This window comes from Melospiza melodia, chromosome 1, assembly GCF_035770615.1.
Source record: "Melospiza melodia melodia isolate bMelMel2 chromosome 1, bMelMel2.pri, whole genome shotgun sequence".
NCBI classification, from domain to species: domain Eukaryota; kingdom Metazoa; phylum Chordata; class Aves; order Passeriformes; family Passerellidae; genus Melospiza; species Melospiza melodia.
In genome coordinates, this window is record NC_086194.1 from 123,948,911 (window position 1) to 123,970,386 (window position 21,476).

General features: G+C 40.6%; 1 protein-coding gene across 28 annotated transcripts in view; it reads left to right on the forward strand.

Moving 5' to 3' along the window:
- The window catches only part of EPB41L3 (erythrocyte membrane protein band 4.1 like 3), a 96,968-nt gene that overhangs the window by 45,855 nt on the left and 29,637 nt on the right, over window positions 1–21,476 (forward strand). For all 28 annotated transcript variants that reach the window (XM_063166471.1, XM_063166480.1, XM_063166489.1 and 25 more), the window contains 6 exons: window positions 9,334–9,438; window positions 11,687–11,729; window positions 14,480–14,555; window positions 16,080–16,298; window positions 16,616–16,703; window positions 20,186–20,338. In XM_063166471.1, coding sequence (XP_063022541.1) covers window positions 9,334–9,438; window positions 11,687–11,729; window positions 14,480–14,555; window positions 16,080–16,298; window positions 16,616–16,703; window positions 20,186–20,338 — 684 coding nt within the window. The remainder of the gene's footprint in view (window positions 1–9,333; window positions 9,439–11,686; window positions 11,730–14,479; window positions 14,556–16,079; window positions 16,299–16,615; window positions 16,704–20,185; window positions 20,339–21,476) is intronic.

The window sequence follows — 21,476 nt, forward strand, 5'->3', positions numbered from 1 at the left end:
GGCAGAAGCAGATATGCAAAATATTATTGCAGGTTTTATTTCAAACTATTACTCTATATCAGTCACCTACTGGGATGTTTTATGAAAGTTCACACATAAAGAAGTTAATAAAGAAATAGAACAGTTGGAGAGCTTACATTGATATGCAGCTTTCAGGAAAAGCATTTCTGTACATGAAGTAGCTTCATAATGGGGAAAAAAGTCTTTTTAATATAGCTTTTATTCAGAAAAATCTTTTTGAAATTGCCTAATTCTTAGTTCCCCCCACTTTTGGCTAAATATTTTATTAAGTAGATATTATCTGGAGTTTTGACTTGGGACATTTCCAAATACATTTTACCACTGAAGTATGGAAAACTTTTGAGAACCAAAAAATTAATGTATTTTGCTTTGAACATTTTCTTTTCTTGAAGTGTGTCTCTTTTTTCCCTTTGCATCCTAAAAGGCTGGAAAAAATCTCTTGTTCAATATCTCCTACACTTGGTGACCAACTGCTTACAAACTGGATGAGAGGGTTCTGTCCATCTAGGGAGGCATTTATGAACATTTATGATTAATGACTGTGTGTTATATTTTGAACATTTATGTCTCCTCCTCATCCAGGGGAGGGCAACAAAGATTCTCGGAGGGCTGGAGTGCCTCTCTCGTAAAGACAGGACTGAGAGGGTTGGGGTTGTTTGGCCTGGAAAAGAATCCAGGGAAATTATTGTGGCCTTCCAGGAGTTAAAGGGGGCTTACAGAAAAGAGGGAAAGAGACATTTTACTCAGACAGATAGTGATAAGACAAAGGGGAACTGTTTTAAACTAAAAGAAGGAATATTTAGATTGGATGTTGGGAGGAAATTCCCAACATCCAATCTAAATATTGGATGTTGGGAATTTCCATTACTGTGAGGGTGCTGAGACACTGGTTGCCCAGAGTAGGTGTGGATGCCCCATCCCTGGAAGTGTTCAAGGCCAGGCTGAGTGGGACTTTGAGCAATCTGGTTTAGTGGAAGGTGTCCCTGCTTATGGCAAGGGGATGGAACTAGACGATCTTTGAGGGGACTTCCAACCCAGGCCATTGGTTTATAATGGTTTGCATATGCAGATTTTTTTCTGCAAGAAACCAAGTAGTTGGAATAAAAAGTCAATATGAGTTAATTTCCTTTATTTTAAAGGGCTGTGTGGAAGAGGGGAGTAGGGCATTTCTTGTTTGCTTTGTCGATGTATAGCCTACCTTTGGCATACAGTGTTGCACTGATAACTTTGGCAAAGGTTTTTTTCCCTAGGAGAAAAGACTTGAAAATGTTTTGTGGAACGCCTAGAACATGACTTGCAACACATTGAACTTTCAGATGAATTAACTGGTATTGATGCTTCTGGAGCTGCCAGTGCCATTTTCAGCAAGCACAGCAGGGGATTTAGAGACCTAAATTCCAGTGGTTAAGTCATGTCATGCTCCCAGATGCTTTTATCCTACACATTACACATGTGATATTTACTTCAGTAAACCAGAGGAAAATTTACTGATTTTCAGCCAGTTAAGACTCCAGTAAAGATTCTCTATCCTGTTTTTCTTTCTGGATTCTCCTTACTTAGCTTCCTGCTATGAACTTCAGTTAAGAAATGAGAGATTTGAAGAAATTCAGGGGTTGTTTTCACTCCTGTCACCTTTCTGCTTCATCTTCTTTTCCCTGTGGAGAGAAAATGCAGAGAAGTATAAACAGGGAAAGAGTAAATCCTTTGAAAATGCAAATTACAAATATGTAGAAGTTAAATGGAGTTAAAATTTCTTGGAATGACTTTTTCCACTTATCTTCCTTGAGAAAAATAGCGATTTCTTTCTGCTGGCTTCAATCAAGACATGTTCAAAAAACATGTCTTCCATGTTTGGAGATTTTCTGGCCTAAAGTGCAATGATCAGCTCCTAGAATTTCTCAGTTCAGCTCTTTGGTTCTTGAACAGCTCAAACTCTTTTCAGGAAGAACATGGGAAATGTCATGGCATGTTGATTATTATTTCATTCACAGATAAAAATGTGCTCCTTACCAGAACAACTGTGTGAGTTTAGAATCTCTGATTGACTTTCTGTAGATGGAGAAGCAATATGGTGTGACCACAAGCTTCTCTACATTTGGAACTACAATGAACATCCACTTACAAATTCACATCTGTTTGTATCCATGTATTGTATGCATCAAATTATATACATACTTGCCTATGCATATTAATTTTTTTCATATGTGTGATGTTCATATACCTCCCCCAGAAATGGGATTCTCCATACAAAAGTGATATTGCAGGCTTGGTCAGTTTAGCTTGCAAGTAATGAGTATTTGAAGAAGTGTTGGGTTTTTTTTTTCTGGGATTTGGCATATATTTTGTATTAATGGGGTAGTTCATGAGGAAAGAATGAGAAATTGTGTTGTCAGGAGGCTGGAATTCAGCGACTCAGAGATTCAGCTGGGGGAATTTTGTTAAGAGAGTGCTCTCTGTGGTGAGTACAAAGTATTCCTGACAACCAGTTAATCATTTTCACTTGTTTGTGTTGCAAGAATAATTGCAGAAGCTGCAACTTGGGAATGGAGAAGCTTCCCTTGCTTATGCTTCTTATTTGTTGCCATAAACATTTTAGTATATGGTGTTTTACTTGTATTTGCACATAGGAGACTACCATGCAGCCCATGCAGTTTAGAAAATGAAAGTATGAACCAAATTAAATTGCAAAAAGTAATTTAAATTATAACAGGAAAATGAACTAAAATCAGTGGTCTGCACACAATTGGAATCTTCTTCATCAAAAAAAAATTGAAACATTGGAAAGGAAAAAAAAATAGCTAATTCTTTCCCACCAGAAGGAAGAGGGGAAAAGGAAGAGGTTAGTACAGCCACATGCCAAAATACATTACAGCATGCAAGGCTAGAGCCAGCCCACACATTTATACAGTGCATTGTTGAGATCCATTGGAAAGTGCAAATGCTAATTAGGAATGTGAACCAGATAACCTCAACATCACTTCGAGTTCAATTATTCGTACTGGGATTTCATGATACTGATCTGTTTGTCCTTATTCCAGCAATCCTGCCTAACTAGAGTTATTACAGTAATTGTATGGAGTTGGATGCCAGGCTGGAGCTAGTGTGACATTGCTCACTGGCAGCTTGGCAGCTTTTCCCAGGAAAGCAGCAAGGTCATTTGCATATGTATTTGTGCAGAAAGTTACGTGCAAACTCATCCCTTTTAAATTCCAGGTCCGCAGCTGTGATACATTTTCATCCTGCTGTGCTCCTTGACTGGTCAGAAAGGGAAGTGGAGTTTCAGTTCATCAGGCTGTCCTGACCTTGTGGTTACTGTGCAGTGGAGTTGATGGTTATTGGTGGCAAGAATGAATCCTGTTATAGATGTCTGGCTGAAGAACTCTGTTCTCACTTTGTGTTTTCCCTAGCACTGCAAAATTTGGTCTGAATGTGATCCCTTGTAATTGATTCCACGCTGCAAGCAGCCCTTACTCAGCGTTCTGCACCCACATGAGACTGCAGCATTGAAAGCCAAAGCAGAACTGCCCCAAAGTGCGTCACTTTGGAGGCTGCAATGGTTTTCATTTCTAGGAAGCGGAGAGGGCTGCTTGCTGCTCATCAGCTCCTCATCCTGTTTCCCTCTCAGTGAGAGGAGGATAATCTGCTAGTGAGCAAAAATAGAGCTTTGAGAGTAGACCAACACTCTGTGCTGTAATCAGACACTGAACCCCTTGGCACCTGGGGAGGTGCACAGGGATCGCAGTATCATGGCTGTGCTGGTTCAGAGGGGCTGGAGAGGCCCCTGACGTGAGCAGGGCAGTGGCCAGGCCAGGGAACAGGTGTGGTCAGGCCAGCTGTGGCATTGCCTGGCCAATGCCTTGAAACCCTCTGAGAACAGAGGCTCCTTAGCCGTGCTGAGCTGCCAGTCCCAGAATGGCGCTGCCCCTCCAGTGAGAAATCTGTCAGGCAGAGGGCTGGGTTCTGTCTGAAAGAAGCTGAGTACTGACAGGTCCTCAGCATGGACAGCTCTAGCTGGCATAGAGCTAGGAAAGATGGCTGGTCCTGTAGGTTGGATACCCAACAAGTGAAAGTGGGTCATTCAGGGTGAGGGGCAACAGAAGAGCCTCAGGCTGCGTTATCAGGGTGGGTGCCAAAATGGCCTGCAGGAAGACTGCAAATGATTGTGTTTCAGGGACAGGGCAGGTTTGCCAAACCAGGAGCCACAGCAGCTTGAAGACCTTTTGGAGAGGTGGTGCCTCCTGGCATGGGGCAGCTAAGCCTACTGCCCTTCATAGAAATAAAATTTGTCTATTGGAGGTGGCAGATCTGAATCCTCATAAATTTTCCTCTGGCACAACTGGCTTCCAGCCTGGGACACACGATCCAACACATAACATTTTAAATCTTCCTGATGTCTTCCTTATATTTTACTGACTCCCAAAGGAATTTTCTGGAGTCTTACGACCACCTGTCGGACAAGGAAGTTGGCATCATACCTTTGTATTAAGTTGTTGGTTGCTCATTTTCGATGTAATTTGCCTCGTGGCTTAACACAGTACAATAACATATGGGTTTGGTTGCTGGGTTGGCACAATACAGGGGTTTTATTACTCAAGAGTCCTGATGGGCAAAAAGGTGAACAGAAGTCAGTGATGTTCCCTGGCAGCACAGAAGGTCAGTGCCATCCTGGGCAGTGTTACCAGCAGGCCGAGGGAGATTATCCGTTCCCTTTTCTCAGTCTCAAAGTGCTGAGTCTGATTCTGGGTTTCCCAGTACAAGGAAAAATGAACATACTGGGCAGAGTTCAGCAAAGGGCACAGATATGAGGAAGGCCCTGGAGTATGTCTTTTATGAGGAAAGGCTGAGAGCTGGAACTGTTCAGCCTGGAGAAGAGAAGGCTCAGGGGGATCTTAGTAATGTGTATCAATATCTGATGGGAGGAGTGAGGAAGACAGAGCCAGAATGTTATTGGGGGTACATATTTGCTACAACAGGAGACAAAGGGCACAAATTGAAAGACAGGAATTTCCATTTAAACAGAAGAAAAAAAAATCACTATGAGGGTGACCCCCGCAGACTGTGCAGTCTCCATCCATGGAGGTATTCAAACCCAAGTGGGCACGATCCTGACCAATCTGCTTTAGGTGGTGCTTCTGGAGAAGGGAGGATGGACTAGGCAATCTCCAGAAGTGCCCTCCAGCCTCAGCCATCAGCAGTTCTGTGATTACCATGCAGCACATAGTTTGTGGCTGAAGTGATAACAAAAACTTGCATTTTGTCATTTTGATAATATATGCTTATTATAAGTACTTTGCAGCTCATGAGTTTAATCGTAATAAAGGAAAACTTTTTTATTATTGTTCTGCATTAAGAAATGCTGAATTTTGTATCTAAATTTTTGCCAATGAGACTTGATAATAATGTTGTTATTGACTTGATAATAATGTTGTTATCCAGGCAGAGCAAAGGTGGAAGTTCTTGAATTTTTGAGTTCTTCACTCTGTACTCTGTTCACACAATATTGGTCTGGTGATCTTGTGAGGTGATGGGGGTATGGTGGAGGAATGTGGGCTGAAGAAGATGATGTGGGAAGATTTGAGCATGGTGCAGAAGCCCGTTAGGGGACAAGAGAGCCTTTTGTGACCTTCAGCATCCCAAGGAAGGAGAAACTTAGCATCAAAACTGAGGAGAAGCTGGTGAGAAGAGAGTCTGCTTCTCCTTATGTGTGAGAATTGCTGGCAGGCACTGGCTTGCCAAGTTTGCTGCTGCTGGCTCCTTTCACTGGGAACTTCACCAGGAGGCTGTTTATTCCCATTCCAGCTTCAAGAGAGAGCCATGGCCTTTATAGACCTGCAGGGATGAGGCTGTGAAAAAACATAACGTTTTTGCTCCCAGACCTTTGTGTTCATTTATACTGTTTAATCTGTGTCTTGTATCCCTTCTGTTTACTTGATTTCCCAGAGCTTAAGCAAAGTGCCTTTTTTCACATCTGCACGTTTCCTTTCATCCCATTCATGCCTGAAAAATATCTAACGATATTTCTAGTGGATGCTCTTGCCAGATTTACCTTTCAGAATTTTTTTTTCGTTTACAAAGTCAGTACTTTATAGCACAAAGTCTTCTTTTTTATTTATTTTTTGATCCACATTTTTGGACTGCTGGAAATTGATTGGCATTTTTGGCATTAAGTTGTGATCCACAGTAACCAGCAGACTGTCAATCTTTCATCGTCTTAGACTTGTCACTCCAACAAAATGAAAGAGGAAGGTTTGGGATGGATTGAGAAGCTGTATGATTTTGTAGCTTGACCTTTCTCTTCCCCTCCCATTCTCTCCCTGCCAAAGCAATGATATCCTTGCCTTTCATGGCAGGGTTATTTGGGCATGCTGTAAAATAAAAACAAATAACAAGGGCAAAACAGGCCATTCAATTGTTTTAATTATATATTTCCAATTGAATCTCCTAATTTCCCATGAATTTATGCAACAGCTTCCCTTCACTTTGTTTCTGTGCAATGTGCTTTAGAAACAGTGTGCCTGCTCACAACAAACACATGGGTACAAAGTGGCACTGCTGCCTATGTGCAGGGGCATGAGGATTTCTCTTGCATTAGGAGAACAGCAGGGGTGACTCCATTTAAGGCTGCTCCAACTCCCCAGATGATCAGAGCCCTCAAATCCTTCTCCCACAGGTCATCTCTGACCTGGGAACAGGCAGGGTGAGGGGCAGTGGTGAGACTATGATGTGAGGCTCACCCAACACTCAATGTGAGTGTTTGGACACTAATGGCTCTTTCTGTAGGAGGAGAAGTGATCTTGGTCATGCTTTCCCTCAACTATCACCAGTTCTTACCCTGTGATTGTGAAGAGAAGACACTGGCCAGGAGGGGCCGTTAGTTACATTTTGATTTCTCATGTCCTCTTGCACCACCAGCAGGGTTATCCCCCATCCTGATGCAGCAGGACTTTTGTGGAAAATGACTTATGTACAACTTGGGCATCTTCACACAGGAGGAGGAAGAGGAGGTTAGATTGCCAAGAAAATTGTTCCAGATTGCTCTAGATACTCTCACTTGCAGTGTGTAGCCAAACAAGAAATACTGAGCACTGGGGGTGTCCTGGGCATTTGGTTTTTATTACAGCACAGTCCTGCGCAACTGTTTCCTGTAATTCCCTGTTAAAACATCATACCTTGCAGCTGCTAGCTACTATTTCTCAAAGCAGACGTCTGTGTAGATCTCTGTAGCTATGGATCAGCCACATAAAACAGCTCCTGTGCTGGCCTTGAGTGACTCTTAAAATTAAGTGAGCACTGAAGTGCCACAATTCGAATACATGTAAATGGTGCACTGGTGCAGACCAGTGTTTTTCAGAGCTGGTGTCCTCTAGAGCTAACCTGCTTGTTTTTCCCAATTCGGTATAACTACTTAATTTGTTAACAAGTAGAAGAGCAAGAAATTTGTCAAATGCAACTTTGCTTGCTTACAGCAGAAATGTGAGCATTTTGGCTTGAAGTTTCTGAGTTGCTTCCTCTCCACGCACTAGTATTAAGATCTTTTTTGTCTGCCTCTTTCTCTACAGAGAGCACCAAGTATAAAACCAGCAACCTCTCATTACCTACTTTCAAGTTCAGGGCGTGAAGAATTAACTAAACATTTGTTTTGACACTATAAAGGAGCTGGGGCATATTTGCACTTCCTACTTACAGCGTGGAAAGCATGTGACACACAGAACAAGGCCCTAGAGCTGTTTGCTCAAATAATGCTGGAAGGCACAGTAAATGAAGTTACAGGAATACACTTGTAATGCACTTCTGGGCCTGGTTTTCCTTCCTCGGCTGGAGAACATTTTTTAGGCCACGCTTCAGTTTCTCCATTGATAAAATGTAAAGGATGTTTTCCAGCGCCCTTTCCACTATACCGGTAAATGCCAGTAAAAATACCAAATTTAACACAAATTAGATTACGCTGCACAACTCCCTTCATCATCTCTTGTGATGTTTTCACTGGATGTTAGGCAGCAACCCTCAGTTCTTTCCTTTTTTTTCTCTTGGCTTGCTTAGGACTTCTAAAATAGTTTGAGGCCAGCATTGGGCTCCATGGGTTTGCTGGCATAGCTGTGTCAGCTTGGATTTTGAGCTTCCCTCTCCCAGCCAAGGCTGCTGGGCTGGAAGTGCAGTCCGGGTGCAGCTCTGTTGGCAGATGCATGTAAATTTGGAGGTGGCATTCTCTCCTCTTTTTTGTCAACTGCCTGCATTGCCTTTGAAGCAAGTAGTGTGTTTCCAGTCTGCTTCTAGCCACCTACAGATAAAGAAAATGCTGTGGTGACATCAACTAAAATATTTATGTACGTGTGTGGTCAGAATAAAGTGGAGAGATTTTTCCTTTAGCTGAGTTGCACTTTGGGAAGCAGGCAGTGAGGAAACACAGCAATAAATATGGCCCAAATAATTTTGAATTGTTTATCGTAGTTAATGAATATCAAAGTTGGCATGTGTAGGTTATAAAGAGGATGTTTCTGTCTGTTTGGTTTTCTGGAGGGTTATTTTCTCAATTTCACATACAACGCTGAGAAACAGCATGACCTGAATTTTTACTGTCCAGTATGATAGATACTATGAAGCTTCTGCTAAGGGCTCTAGATGTTGACAGTGAGAGGCCTTCTTATCTGACATGCCAGCAGTAAAGAAGGTTACTGGGGCACTGGAAAGCTGTTTTTTACCCAGCTGCATTCCCAGTCAGATACCAGGCTCTTCTCATGATTTCCATAGATGGCATAATCACATTTCCCTGTGTGATGACAAAAATGGGTCCTGAAACCAGTCCACACTGTTACCAAAGCAAAAAGTATGTCCATGTTTGGTTTTTCCTCCAGTGGATTGCCCCGCCAGTCACAACTCTGATAGTCCATGACCAGGAATATTTTGTACTGCTATTTGTTGCTACTTGCACACAAAGAATTGCTTCGGTTTGCAAAGATGTGACCTCATCATGCTCTTGAAGCTGGAGTTTCTCAAAGACAGAAGAGATTTTCCTACTGAAAGTTGAAATATGACATATATGACTTATTTCTAACTCTGCAAGAAGACTTGAGGTTTTAGGAAAAGAGGATTTGCCCCACTCAGCAGATTGTTATGAAGCTCCAGGTCAATAGGTTGGAAAGATGGATGCATTGATTTGAATCATTTTGAGGTTACTGGTTTGACAGAAAAGATGTTATTTTAATATTTTGCAAACTTATTTTAAAAAGTGTTTAAAACTTATTTTAAAAGGTGTTCTTTTAGAATTTTGCAAACTTAAGCATCTTTTTGTTTGTTTTCTGTTATTTCCCACAGAAACGTTCCAGAGGTCAAGTGCTATTTGACAAAGTGTGCGAGCATCTGAACCTTTTGGAAAAAGACTACTTTGGGCTAACATACAGAGACACAGAAAACCAAAAGGTAACCCACAAAAATGCAGATGGCCTTTGGCATGTGAACATCAGAACTCCCTGAGACACTCCCCAGACAGCTGTTAACAATCCAGAAGGTGGTTTTATCTTCCTTGCCAAGTTCCATAGACACAGTTTGAGCAATTGTCTTTTTGCGACTTTGCTCCTCAAGAGCATCTCCTGTGCTTCCCTGGGTTCCCTCTCTTTCGGCAATTTATGACATAGAAAATATTAATCATAGAGCTGGTGCTCTTTCTAGTATGATTTATTCCTTTACTGTCAAGATGAAAGTCAGATTTACACTTATAGATACACTGCAAAACATATCGTACTAAAATATGGCTTAATAATAGTGATTGGGACACAAATAGGCAGGGGATGTCTGACTGTTCCTGCTGACTGCCAAGATAAGGGAAGGCTTTATGCCTTGACTTCATCTTAGCATTATTGTTGATTTGACTAAAGACATTAGTCTTCAGAAGCAGTTAGTAGCAACACTGAATCACATTCTGCTGTCCTGCATTCCAACTTCCATATGAAACAAGCTGTGTATTACAAGTGTTGAAGATATTTAATGTGAAGGTGTTTGGAACATGGTACTGTGAAAGAGAGAGTATCAAAAAATAATTTAAAATATGTTGTGTTATTTTGGCATTTTAAGATAAATATTTTGACAGAAACCAATACAAAACTTCTTAGAAATATGCACAGTAGATCAGCAGAGCTCATCAGCTGAGGGTATTTTGTGCTTTGTGAAGCTTGAAAGGGCTTCCCTGATGGAGCTGGTGCTTCTACTACTTTTTTAGCTGTTTATGCCTTGTGGGAGCAACAGTTGTGTTTTTCAGGCTTCCTTTTGTTTCAGATATATATGATATTAAATAAATCAATCTTTTTGTTTCTTTTTTCCACTTTCTTTACAGACTTCTTTGTTTCTAATTCAGAAAATCACTTAAGTGGATACTTGGTCCATGCCAGCACAAGATAATGCCCTAGCATGTGCTTAGTTTTGAGTTTTGAGAAAAGCTAGGCAGAAATCTAAGTGCATTTTCAGATAGGTATGCTTTCCTGTGGGAAAGAGAAGCATGGATTCATTATTAACACGTGGTTTAGAAGCACTAAATATTTATAGGTCACCAGTTACTTTACAGAGCTGAACAGTTAAAAGAACAGCTGCCTGCCACCCCTTTTATTGATCAATAACATGCATATTTTTAATGTCAAAGTACTTAACAATTCATCTCCATCCTCTGGCACATAACTTTCAGCCAGACAACAACATATGTGCCCACATCCCATGTCATCTTTGTAAACAGAAACCCTAATGTGTCTTCAATTTCTTGGTGCATAATGTGCTTTTGTGCTCAGCAATAGCTGGAGATCTTCAGGCTCAGGTTTTGCACCACAGAGCAGGTTTGGACAGCTGCAAACTGGTTGTTTTTGTTGGGGAGGATTGTTGTGTTCTGCTTGTTTGGTATTTCTTTAGCGTTTTATTGTCTCTGGTACATCTGTTTATCTTTCTTTGGAGAAAGTGGAACTTTCCTGGGGAAAGTGAACTTTTTGTTCTGGGCTCTGACGCATTTTAAATATTAATTTGATTCTCTTAGAGGTCAAGAAAGCAGAGGCACTGAGACCCCAAGCTGCTGTGTGCCTCCTCCAGAGGGATTTCATCTGCTCCTTGGCATCTCTGGGGTACTAACACATCGCTGGGATAATTCTCCACCTCCTCAGCAGGGGTTTTGTCTTGCATAGTCATTGGGCTCTGCATGGTGTGGATGGGGGGCAGAGGTGCTGTGGTTCTGCCTCTGATTTTCCCTGGAGAGCCCCTCATGCCCATGCTGCATTGCAAACATCCCTACTCTGCACTTGCTTATCCTCTAGCAAGTCTTTTCAGCCTTTACAGGACTGGAGGAAAAAAAAATCTATCAAAATCACGTCTTTTTAACAAGCTTGTAGAAATTCAATTTTACCTGAAAATACTCTGCAAAAAGATCTCTGTGGTTTTATTTTACCAAATCCTATTTTTTATTCTTTTATTTCAAATCATTCAGGCCCTCAAAGTCTGTGAAGGATAATGAAATTCCTGTTTATATCCAGGGCCACATCTGGAAAGTTAGTGTTAGCCCTGCCTACTGCTACCCCAAGGAGAAAGGAGTGGCAGAGCTTCACATGTTCTAGCTTTGACTCATAGCACTACTTAAAAAATAACGTTTATTGTGTTTTCTAATTCAAATTGAAAAAAGGAAACATTTTCTTTGCAGAATTGGTTGGACCCTGCCAAGGAAATCAAGAAGCAGATCCGAAGTAAGTTTGTTATCGTTGCCCCCTTCTACACGTCTCCCCATGGGGACAAAGCATATTTCACAGTCATCTTTTGTATCCTGTCCCAAGTCTTTAGCAAAAGAATTATGTACATCCTTTAGATTTTTTATGCTAGGATGATGGTGAAGCATTACTGATGCTCACAACACGTGAACTTGTGTTGCTGAAAACAACTTGACATTTGCAGTGATGCAAAATCCTGAAATTTGACATTAAGCAACGTAACCTTAGGGACTAGGCCATGTATTTGAATTATTTCTTGCATTACTGATATTTATAACATATGCAGAAACACTGTTCATGCCCCATACTGACATAATTCACTGATGCAAAATATTACTCTAAAATACTTTTTCTTTCTTCATTTCAGAAGATTGATCTCTCTTCCAAAAATGACCATGAAGTTTCTAATTCACTTTAATCTTTTTAAAAGCTCAGTTGTTATAACTAGGCATCTAGTTATAAACTTAGTATAAGTTTCTACTAAAAGCAAAAATCTGTATTCTAAATCTATATTTCTATTTCACTTTGTGGCTTCATATATTAGAAATTCAAAAACCGCTCAAAGGAAAACCTTTTTGAGACTGCTGGGTTCAAAACTAGACTTGGATTTTTTTACTTCCCCTCACTTTTAAAAATTTACAAAATGTCTATGTGTATGGCTTCTGTGGGCAGAAAAGCTCCAGTAAATTTTTTTCTTTGCACATTTTGTAAATGACCTCTTCTAGCACTTTTGCTTCCACAAACAAATGTATCTGGTAGTTCACACTAATTGGATAAAGCCTGGCAAAGAAATCCCTTCCCTCTTCAAAATTAAAAGGGTAAATTTACACTGGTGGGAAAATTTCCCCACTTACTATGAACAACTTCCCCTTTCCTCCAGTATTATTTTCATTACAAGTAAGTGATCTGCAATACAAAGTAATGTAGATTTGCCTTTTTTAAGTCTCTTGAAGGGATGGATCTGGAGGGGAAGGTGCTTTAGATCACAATGAGTCAGTTTACACAGATGGTCAATGCAAGTAAAGCAGCTCAGCTCCGCAGCACATATTTGAAATGCATTTAATAGTTACCCAAGCCATGAAATAGACAATGAAAGCTTGTGACAGTGGGAGATTAAGCAGGGCAGAAGCGTCTTATCCTGGACTTGAGGCAGTGGACAGTGTTGTTTGCAGAAAATGACAATAATAATTTCCTTTCTCTTTACAATTCATCCCAGAAGTTTGGAACAGGCCAACAGTGGAAAAGCAGTGCTGTGACCCATAATACTTTCCAAAGCATATATATAGTCCTGCTAAACTGGCTGAGTTGTACAACGTGCAGACCACATTGCTGGGACTTCATCCCAGTGTTTGAGAAAGGTTCACATCCCGTTAGTTACATCCCACTAACTTGCACAGTGTTAGGTTTTATTCCAACCCTGTAAATATGGGGTGAAGACTGCTTACTCCTCTATCTTAACCATCTGTGCTATTATGATAGGCTTTATCATAGGTTTGATGTATTTTTTGTGCCAAGGAATAGATTCACAGGCCATGGTCCCTTCCATCTGTTGTGGAACCAGGTGTCACCTCTGGCTGCATTCCCACCTTGAGGATGGTCTACTCATTGCTGGGACCATGCCCCATCCTTGCTGCCAGCCAAATCTTCCTTTCATTGTCTTTTATGTCCCAAGAAAATGGAAAAATTCCTAGAATCAAGGACTCCAAAAGTCTTGCCAAGAGCTGAACTCCTGATGGTTAACAACAAAACTCTTCTTGCACATTCATGAAATCATTGAATCATTCGGGTTTGATGGGACCTTAAAGATCACATAATTGCAACCCCTGCCCTGGGCAGGGACACCTCCCACTAAACCAGGTTGCTCAAAGCCCCATCCAGCCTGGTCTTGAACATTTGAGATTAGATGTGTGGATAACCAAAGTGGATAGGATCTGCCATGGGATAAAATTTCCTTGTTGCTTGTAAGAACAGTTGGTTTGGGGTTTTGTTATTGCTTTTCATTTGCATTCAAGTCATGTGCTAGTGTAACCTAACCCTTTTTTTTTCAGAACAGCTTCTAAATTTACCTACCATGTTCAACTCTATTTTTAAATCTTGATATAATTTTTTTTACAACATTTAAAGCTAACACTCCAGAAATAATTTTGCCAACTCTGGAGATAAAAACCAGTATCCATCCCGTGGGTCAACTAAATTTAGTGAAATGATTAAATAAGAATTCCCCAGTGCTATGTACTTTTGCAGTCATACTCTGTGTTTGTCCTTGCAGTTTTGTCTGCACAATAATTTATGTCTGCTGAAGAAAGGAGCTATGTGCTGAGGCAGCACGCTGAGAGGATGCTGTGAGCTGATTTGGGCAGCTAGACCTCAGCACATCACCGTACTCCAGAGCCCATTCTTACTCTGGCTTGCGGTCTCTGTGCTTTGGGCTATTGGTTTTTAAAACTTGTACAGACTGTGTGGTGCTTACATTCAATAAACGTTGTTCTCAAACTGAGAGGTTTTTTAGTATTAGTAATAAATTACTGCTCACTCAGAGTTCTCACTTCTGTGGAAATCCTGCTAATTAAGTAAAGAAAATCTGATCTAATACACTATCTTCAGTATGATGTGTGGGAAAAATATTCTAAAACCTGTTCTTATTAATTGCTTGTCTGGTGATTGAATAGCATGAGCATCTCTGTTTGCATTTGCAGTGTACTTTCAGTCAATCTATGTTTTTTTTCCAGGTGGTGCTTGGCAGTTTGCATTTAATGTGAAATTCTACCCTCCAGACCCTGCCCAGCTATCTGAAGACATTACCAGGTGTTTTAAACATTAAATACCTTTTAAGAAGTGGCTTAAAAGCTGTTCCTGGTAGCACTTACACTCTAATTATACAAGAAAAGAAATGTTTTATATTCCAATTGTCTCTCTTTTTCATATGGAAAATATGCAATACTTTGACAAAAAAGATAGTGTGAACAGTGTCTGTCCTCTGTGTTATGAAGTATTTTGTGTAGTTTAAGCCTAATCCCCAGATTTTTCAATATGTAAATTCCTTTGAGTTGATTTTAATCTTCACAAAGATGCCTGATGCCCATTTTTGCATATATAGTGGTAACAAGTTATTACTGTAAGTAAAATCATGACTATGAAAGGAAAGATGTGAGATAATGTTGTGGTTTCGTGACCATACTGAATCCAAAACAGAGCAAACACTATACCAGCTACTTAGGGAAAAATGAACTCTCTCCCAGCTGAAGCCAGGATAGATGAGAATAAGCATGCATGTGCAAATTTTGTGTATCATTTGACAAAGTGAGCAATCGATGTGCATGGAATAGAGAATATGGTGGTAATTAATAGCTGCTCCCTCCTCTTCAAGTCGCTCAGCTCTGCACTCTACACCTCTACTCTTTCGTTTTGTATTCACATTGCAACCACACCAAAAAACCCAAAACTTCACCTGATTTCCTCCTTGGAAGGAGGCACAAAAGTTTTGATCCGTGATGAGTTTTTGTGCCATCAGCAAACTGTTTCTCAGCCTGTTGCAACATTTGGCAACCTTTGAATATTTTTAACCTTCAGTGTTTTGTGGACTACTTGATGCTTTTAAGGTAGCATGAAGCCTTTAGCCTTGATCAGGGTCCCCTGTGGTAGGTACTGTGCAGAAAGACAGTGTGCCAAGAGTTCACAATTTAACAGAGGACTTCCAAAGGAAAGGATTGCTTTATTCCTCTTCAGACTCCTAAATTTCCCCTGGGAGCTCTGCCTTTGCCACCAAACCAATGCTCTTCACTTTTTTCTGTTTTCATGTATCTGGTGAAACCTTCCACTGCATATTTCTGTGGTTTTAACAGCACTTACTGTTTCAATGTATTTTTGAGAAAGCACAACATGTTGCTAAAGAGACACGTTATGTTTTTTGTAAGACTTGGAGTTGTCCTATTCTGAAATGAATGCTGTGTGAGAGATTGAAATATTTTTTTCTTATGAAAGAATTATCAGGTAGTTTTATATGTAAGTGATTTATGATAGAAAACTGGTATGATGAATGGGTATTTCTTCATCTAGCTCACTAAACAAAGTAATACCTTTATTTAGAGATCTCCATGCTGCTGTATAAAGATAAATCAGGTGCTCCTACTGATAAATTAGGCAAGAGCTCAGGGTTCTGGGAGTTCTGGGATTTTTTTTACAAAATTATTATTGTCCTTGTGAATGGCTGAAGATCTCTGGGCTTGGCTGTCTGCAAATGCCTGTTGGAACTCTCTTCGGTGCTCGGGCGGTGCTTTGGGGGCAGCGGTGCAGGAGCCCTGTCTGAGCCGCTCTGGTGCTCCCCTGCAGGTACTACCTCTGCCTGCAGCTGAGAGATGACATCGTTTCGGGCCGGCTGCCCTGCTCCTTCGTCACGCTGGCCCTGCTGGGCTCCTACACCGTGCAGTCGGAGCTCGGCGACTACGACCCCGACGAGTACGGCAGCGACTACATCAGCGAGTTCCGCTTCGCGCCCAACCACACCAAGGAGCTGGAGGACAAAGTGATCGAGCTGCACAAGAGCCACAGGTAAACACGGAGCAGCGTCAGTGGGAGCTCCAGCCTGCTTCAGGTTCCATCTTGGTGCACCAGGAGATGTTAAATTCTGCAGTGGTGTACTTAAGATTTTTCCGGCAAGACTCCTCTGCATGTCTGTGGATAAGAGAAGAGCTTTGCAGCGTGTGAGTTAGCAGGGTCTGCACTAGAGCTGTGGCTCTGTTAGGTACCCAGATACATAAAAGGTAAAACTATAGTTCTGACAGGCTGAAAGTGTTTTCCAGCTGCTGGATTTTCTTTTGGATTCTGTTTCCTTAACATTTATGCTAGAACTGGTTACTTTTCCACAGGGGAATGACACCTGCAGAAGCTGAGATGCATTTCCTGGAGAATGCCAAAAAACTATCAATGTATGGAGTAGACCTCCATCATGCCAAGGTATGTGCTTTGGTTCCTTCACTGGCCATGTCTCCTGTGGCATAGTGCTTGGATCTGCATAGGCTCCCTGATTAATTTTTTCTTGTATTTTTTGAGACAGAGATGACTCATGTGTCAACATGAGGAAAGGTGACTCATGAAATAAGCATAAATATATCTTTTAACCATAACATAACTTATCCTATAGATTCAAAGATGTTGCACATCAACTTTCATGTATCCTTGAGGAAAATGCTGTGGATGAGGTGATGAAGGAGGATTTTAGAAGCTGTCCAGAGAGTGGTGAATTTTCTTTTCATTCAGCTACATTTTCCAGTTTAGTAAGGCCAACCATGCTATCTTAACTGGATAGCAGATCATCTTTATGCTGCAAAGGACTTTAAAGCAATTATTTAGCTGTGCTGGAAACCTAATCAGATTGATGATAATGGGGAGAGAGCAGCTTGTCTCTTTCCTGAAGTGTGGTTGTTGCGGTTGACAGGGAGGGCAGTAATTCTCCTGGAAACATTCTCCCATGATCAAGTAGTTTCTCTAATCATCAGCAGACTAAGTTATGAATAAATCATGGTCATTTTTACTGTGGCTGGAGAGAGTCACTTATTAGCCTTGTATTGGTTGTCGAATTTTTGGTTTTAAGGTTTTTTTCCCAAATAAATAATTACTATTGTTTTCTTCACTCTTCAGAGTAAGACTAATGGATTTTAGCATTTTTGAGGTTAGCAAGCATCCTTGGCAAATGAATGTGGAACCAAAGAATCCCGCCCCTGTGGAGGGAACTGCATTTTCTCTAAAGGTCAAGTTATTGTGAGCTTGGTTTTTTGCTGCTGCAACTCCTTTCAAGAATTGAGATAAATTTGCTGCTTGGATTTTGAAAGAGTCTGCAACGGTGTCCCTGGGGCATTTCATAGGAGCTGTACATGTGTGTTACAGAATTCAAGGCAATCTTTTGTGTTCTGTTAATTGCCTTCACTGAAAATGAAGAATCTGAGTACAGCTCAAGGGGCAACATCTACCAGGAGGGATGCCACTGCCTTCCCTGTATCCTGCAGATACACACTCTGTCTTGAGGCACATTTGGAGCAGGGAGAAATGGATTGGCAAATGTCACAATGCAAAGAAGTCCAAAAACCAGCAACTAAATGGATTACTTTTTAAAAAAGTTACAGGCTTCGTTACTGAAAATTTTACATAATATAGCATTAAGGCCTAAGTGTTTTTTCAGAATATTGCAGAAAAGCTGTGAATTTTAAGATGGGATACTATAAAAAAAACCATTTTATTTATTCTTTCCTGAAAAAGTATTAGTATCTTGGTTTGCCCTTCTTTTTTTTTTTTTTTTTTTCAAATTGAAAGACTCAGAGAAAAGTAGAAAAAGTAGAAAAGCTAATCTCTCTCCAAACTGATGCTCTTTATTTTAAAAAGCTGCAGTGATAACCAAGATGTGCCTGTCTGTGGGTTAAGGAACCCCACAGTCATCTTGAAGCCTGAACTGAAGGTGGGAAAAGTAGACTCTGCGTGAGAAGTCATGTTTAGTTTTAATTAAGTCTGCCAGTGAGATTTGATGATGTCAGGCTAAGGGACAAGTATCTGTGCATGTCTTTTGGAAGTCATGCCACAGCAAATGTCTCTATGTAAATGTCAGTTCATTAAGGTTGTGCCAATATATTCAATGTTGGACTCTCCAGCTCAGATTAAAATGAGTTCTCAGTTATCAAATACAAGGCTGTGATGAAAAATATGTTCAAATAGACAGACTTGTCCTCTGGGCTGTCACCATTCTGAGGAAGGCCACCCCATCTGTATGCAGAGCTAGAGGGATGTGCTTTGGACATTACAGCTAAGAGGTTCCTGTCCCATGTAACTACATGGCTCCTGAAAATAGCCAAATTCTTTTATTCAGGTTTCATTTTGCAATAGAAGTAGCATATTGGAAAACAGTCTCTGACACCAAGTAACAGAAGTCTTGAATAAACTTAGATTTGTGGTGATGATGGAGATAAGGGAAGAAGGTGTTTCTCAACAATTTTTGAGAAAGTGTATAAAATGATGAAGTTGCTTGCACCTGCAGAAACGTGCCATGTATGAGCACACTTGCATTTCAGACATTCACCAGGCGGTGTGATAATTGCAATGAGACTTTTTTATTTTAGAATTGTTCAGGGTATTTAGATATTGCTCTTTGCTTAGGAAAGTGAAACTGAAGTACACTGAAAAAAAATTAGCTTTGTCATTTCTGTAGTGCCTGATGGTGATACCACACATGAGCTGTATTTAGAAAAAATCTATCTTTAGGTGGTGGTACCATCGTCGTTGGAACATATGTCCTTTATTGATGTGTTTTCTAACCCTGGAGTGACTTTGTGGCACTACTTCTGTGTTGTGATTTTAAAACTTTTTTTTTCATTTCAAGCTGTGCCGTAGCTGTTTCATCATGACTGACCATGCATACTATTGTGTTGGTCTTGAAACGTAATCAGATTTTCACCAAGTGCCTAAAAGATGGCTGGTTGGGAAAACTAGAGGAAAATTATGAATTCCTTTCATGATTATCAGAGGTTGACATCTTCATAGCTTCTGCCCTCAGGTTTTTGTGACTTTAAGTTATTGAAAAACAATTTGTGAAGAACTCAGTACTTTGAAGTGGATTCTTCTTTACTCTGTCAGTACTAGTACTTTAGCTAAATGAAAAAACAGTGATAGAAGATAGTAAGGCAGTGAAGATTGGTTTTAGACTATTTGAAGACTTCTAAAGGAAAGAAAAATCTATATTTCTTTCTTTAAAAAACCAATATTTATGGGTATGTTCTGATAAGATTGTGGACAAATCTTTTGTGTAGTGCTATTGCGTCTGAGCTACAGCCTCCTGGCAAACAGGTTATAGCACAGTCACAGTCACACACTTTTAAAAAATAATCCTTTCTGGTCCAAATGCCCAACTTTATGCCCACTGGGCATTTCAAAGTGAAAATACTGAGCAAAGACGCAAAAGCATTAAAGAAATTAGCAAACTTGCTAAAGCCACCTACTAAAGGTGAGCAAACTACAGAAGAAAAATTTATCTAAGGATTCACAAGACTTAGTCATGGAGATGAGTGATACCAGTAGAAGTAAATTTTTATGCTGTCATACTTACTTTCAGTCTGTTATTTATGCTAATAACACTTTTTTTTATTATGCTAATAAAGCTTTGCTATATGATTGATGTATTTCTTTTAATAACATCTAAAATTTTCCTCCTCCTTTTGGAGTCTTTGGTAAATATAAGGAAACATTGGAAACCCTCAGTTTCCTTCACCCTGCCCAACCTTACTATTATTTGCATGAATGCATTCAGTGAGGAGGGTAATGCTCAGAAATCAGGTCACTACAGCTGATGCATTAAAAAGACGTAGCTCAAATAGAAACACAGGATACAGGAATCTGTAGTACTGTAGGATGCAAGGATAGAAATGCTCAACAAAGTGCATTGCTTGCTGTTCCAGGATTCTGAAGGAGTGGAAATCATGCTAGGAGTCTGTGCAAGTGGACTCTTAATATATCGAGACAGACTCAGAATAAATAGATTTGCCTGGCCAAAGGTTTTGAAAATTTCCTACAAGAGGAACAACTTCTACATCAAAATCCGACCAGGGGAGGTAAGGGCATCCTGGCTCTCTTAAATGGATGAGCCTCTTGAGAAAAAATATGTTTTTACTGATTTGTTGATTTGTTTTGTCTAATAAGCTTTTAACACTCCTCTCCATTTATATTTCCTAATTTATGCTGATTTTCCTAGGAAAGGTTAGGTACACGCTTTCTTTAAGATGCAGGTAAAAAACAACTTTGGTGGTTTTCTGTTTACATCCGTGAACTAATGTAAGAAATAAATATGGCCATTTGCACATAAAAATTTCATCTATATCATGAATACTTTGGGCATTTAAGTAGCATATTGCTTATTCACGGAGAGCTTGTTATCCTCCCTCATGTTGTACATGCAACTGGCATTTATCTCAGCCACTAAGAGATGTAGACAGGCCATAGCAACCTTTATAAACATATAGGACCAGTATACTTGCAGCATTTTGGGTAGCTGCACACATTAGCCCTCCCAGGCCCGCCGGAGCTCCTGTGCTGGCTCTGGAGAAGGGGATGTGAAACCTCGTACAGTGAGTGCCCTCTCGTGGCTCAGCTTCAGGATGCGAAGCAAATATCGACCTCATGGGCTGAGCATGCGCCCTCCCAGGAATCATGGATGTCATGGAAGGGTTTGGGTTGGAAGGGACCTTAAGGGATCATCTACTTCCAAGCCCTCCACCGTGGGCATGGATGCCATCCACTAGACCGGGTTGTCCAAAGCTCCATCCAACCTGGCCTATAAGATGGTAACTCTTAAGAAATTCAGGATCATCACAGGCAAAGGAGGATTTCCATTTTAAATTCTGATACAATAGTTGGCCTGTGATAAATTAAATCCCCATATCCATTTAGAGTGTGGAGCTGTGTAGCAGGACAGAAGTCACTTAGATGAGGACTGGCATTTCTCCCTTAATGCAGCCAGTGTCTCTGGGACTGACTTCATAATTGATCTGGGAAGCTTGCTGGGGCTCCCCACCCCTGAGCCTGAGCCTTTTTTAGAGTCCTAAACCAAAGTCCACAAACCTACGTCTCCTGCCCATTAGCAGACACAGTTTTATTAACCAAATTTCTAGCCTTGAATTTGATTTTAAGAACCCAAACAAATAGTCATTGGCATTCCCAATGCCTGCACTGAAGCTCTCCACCCCTGCTACC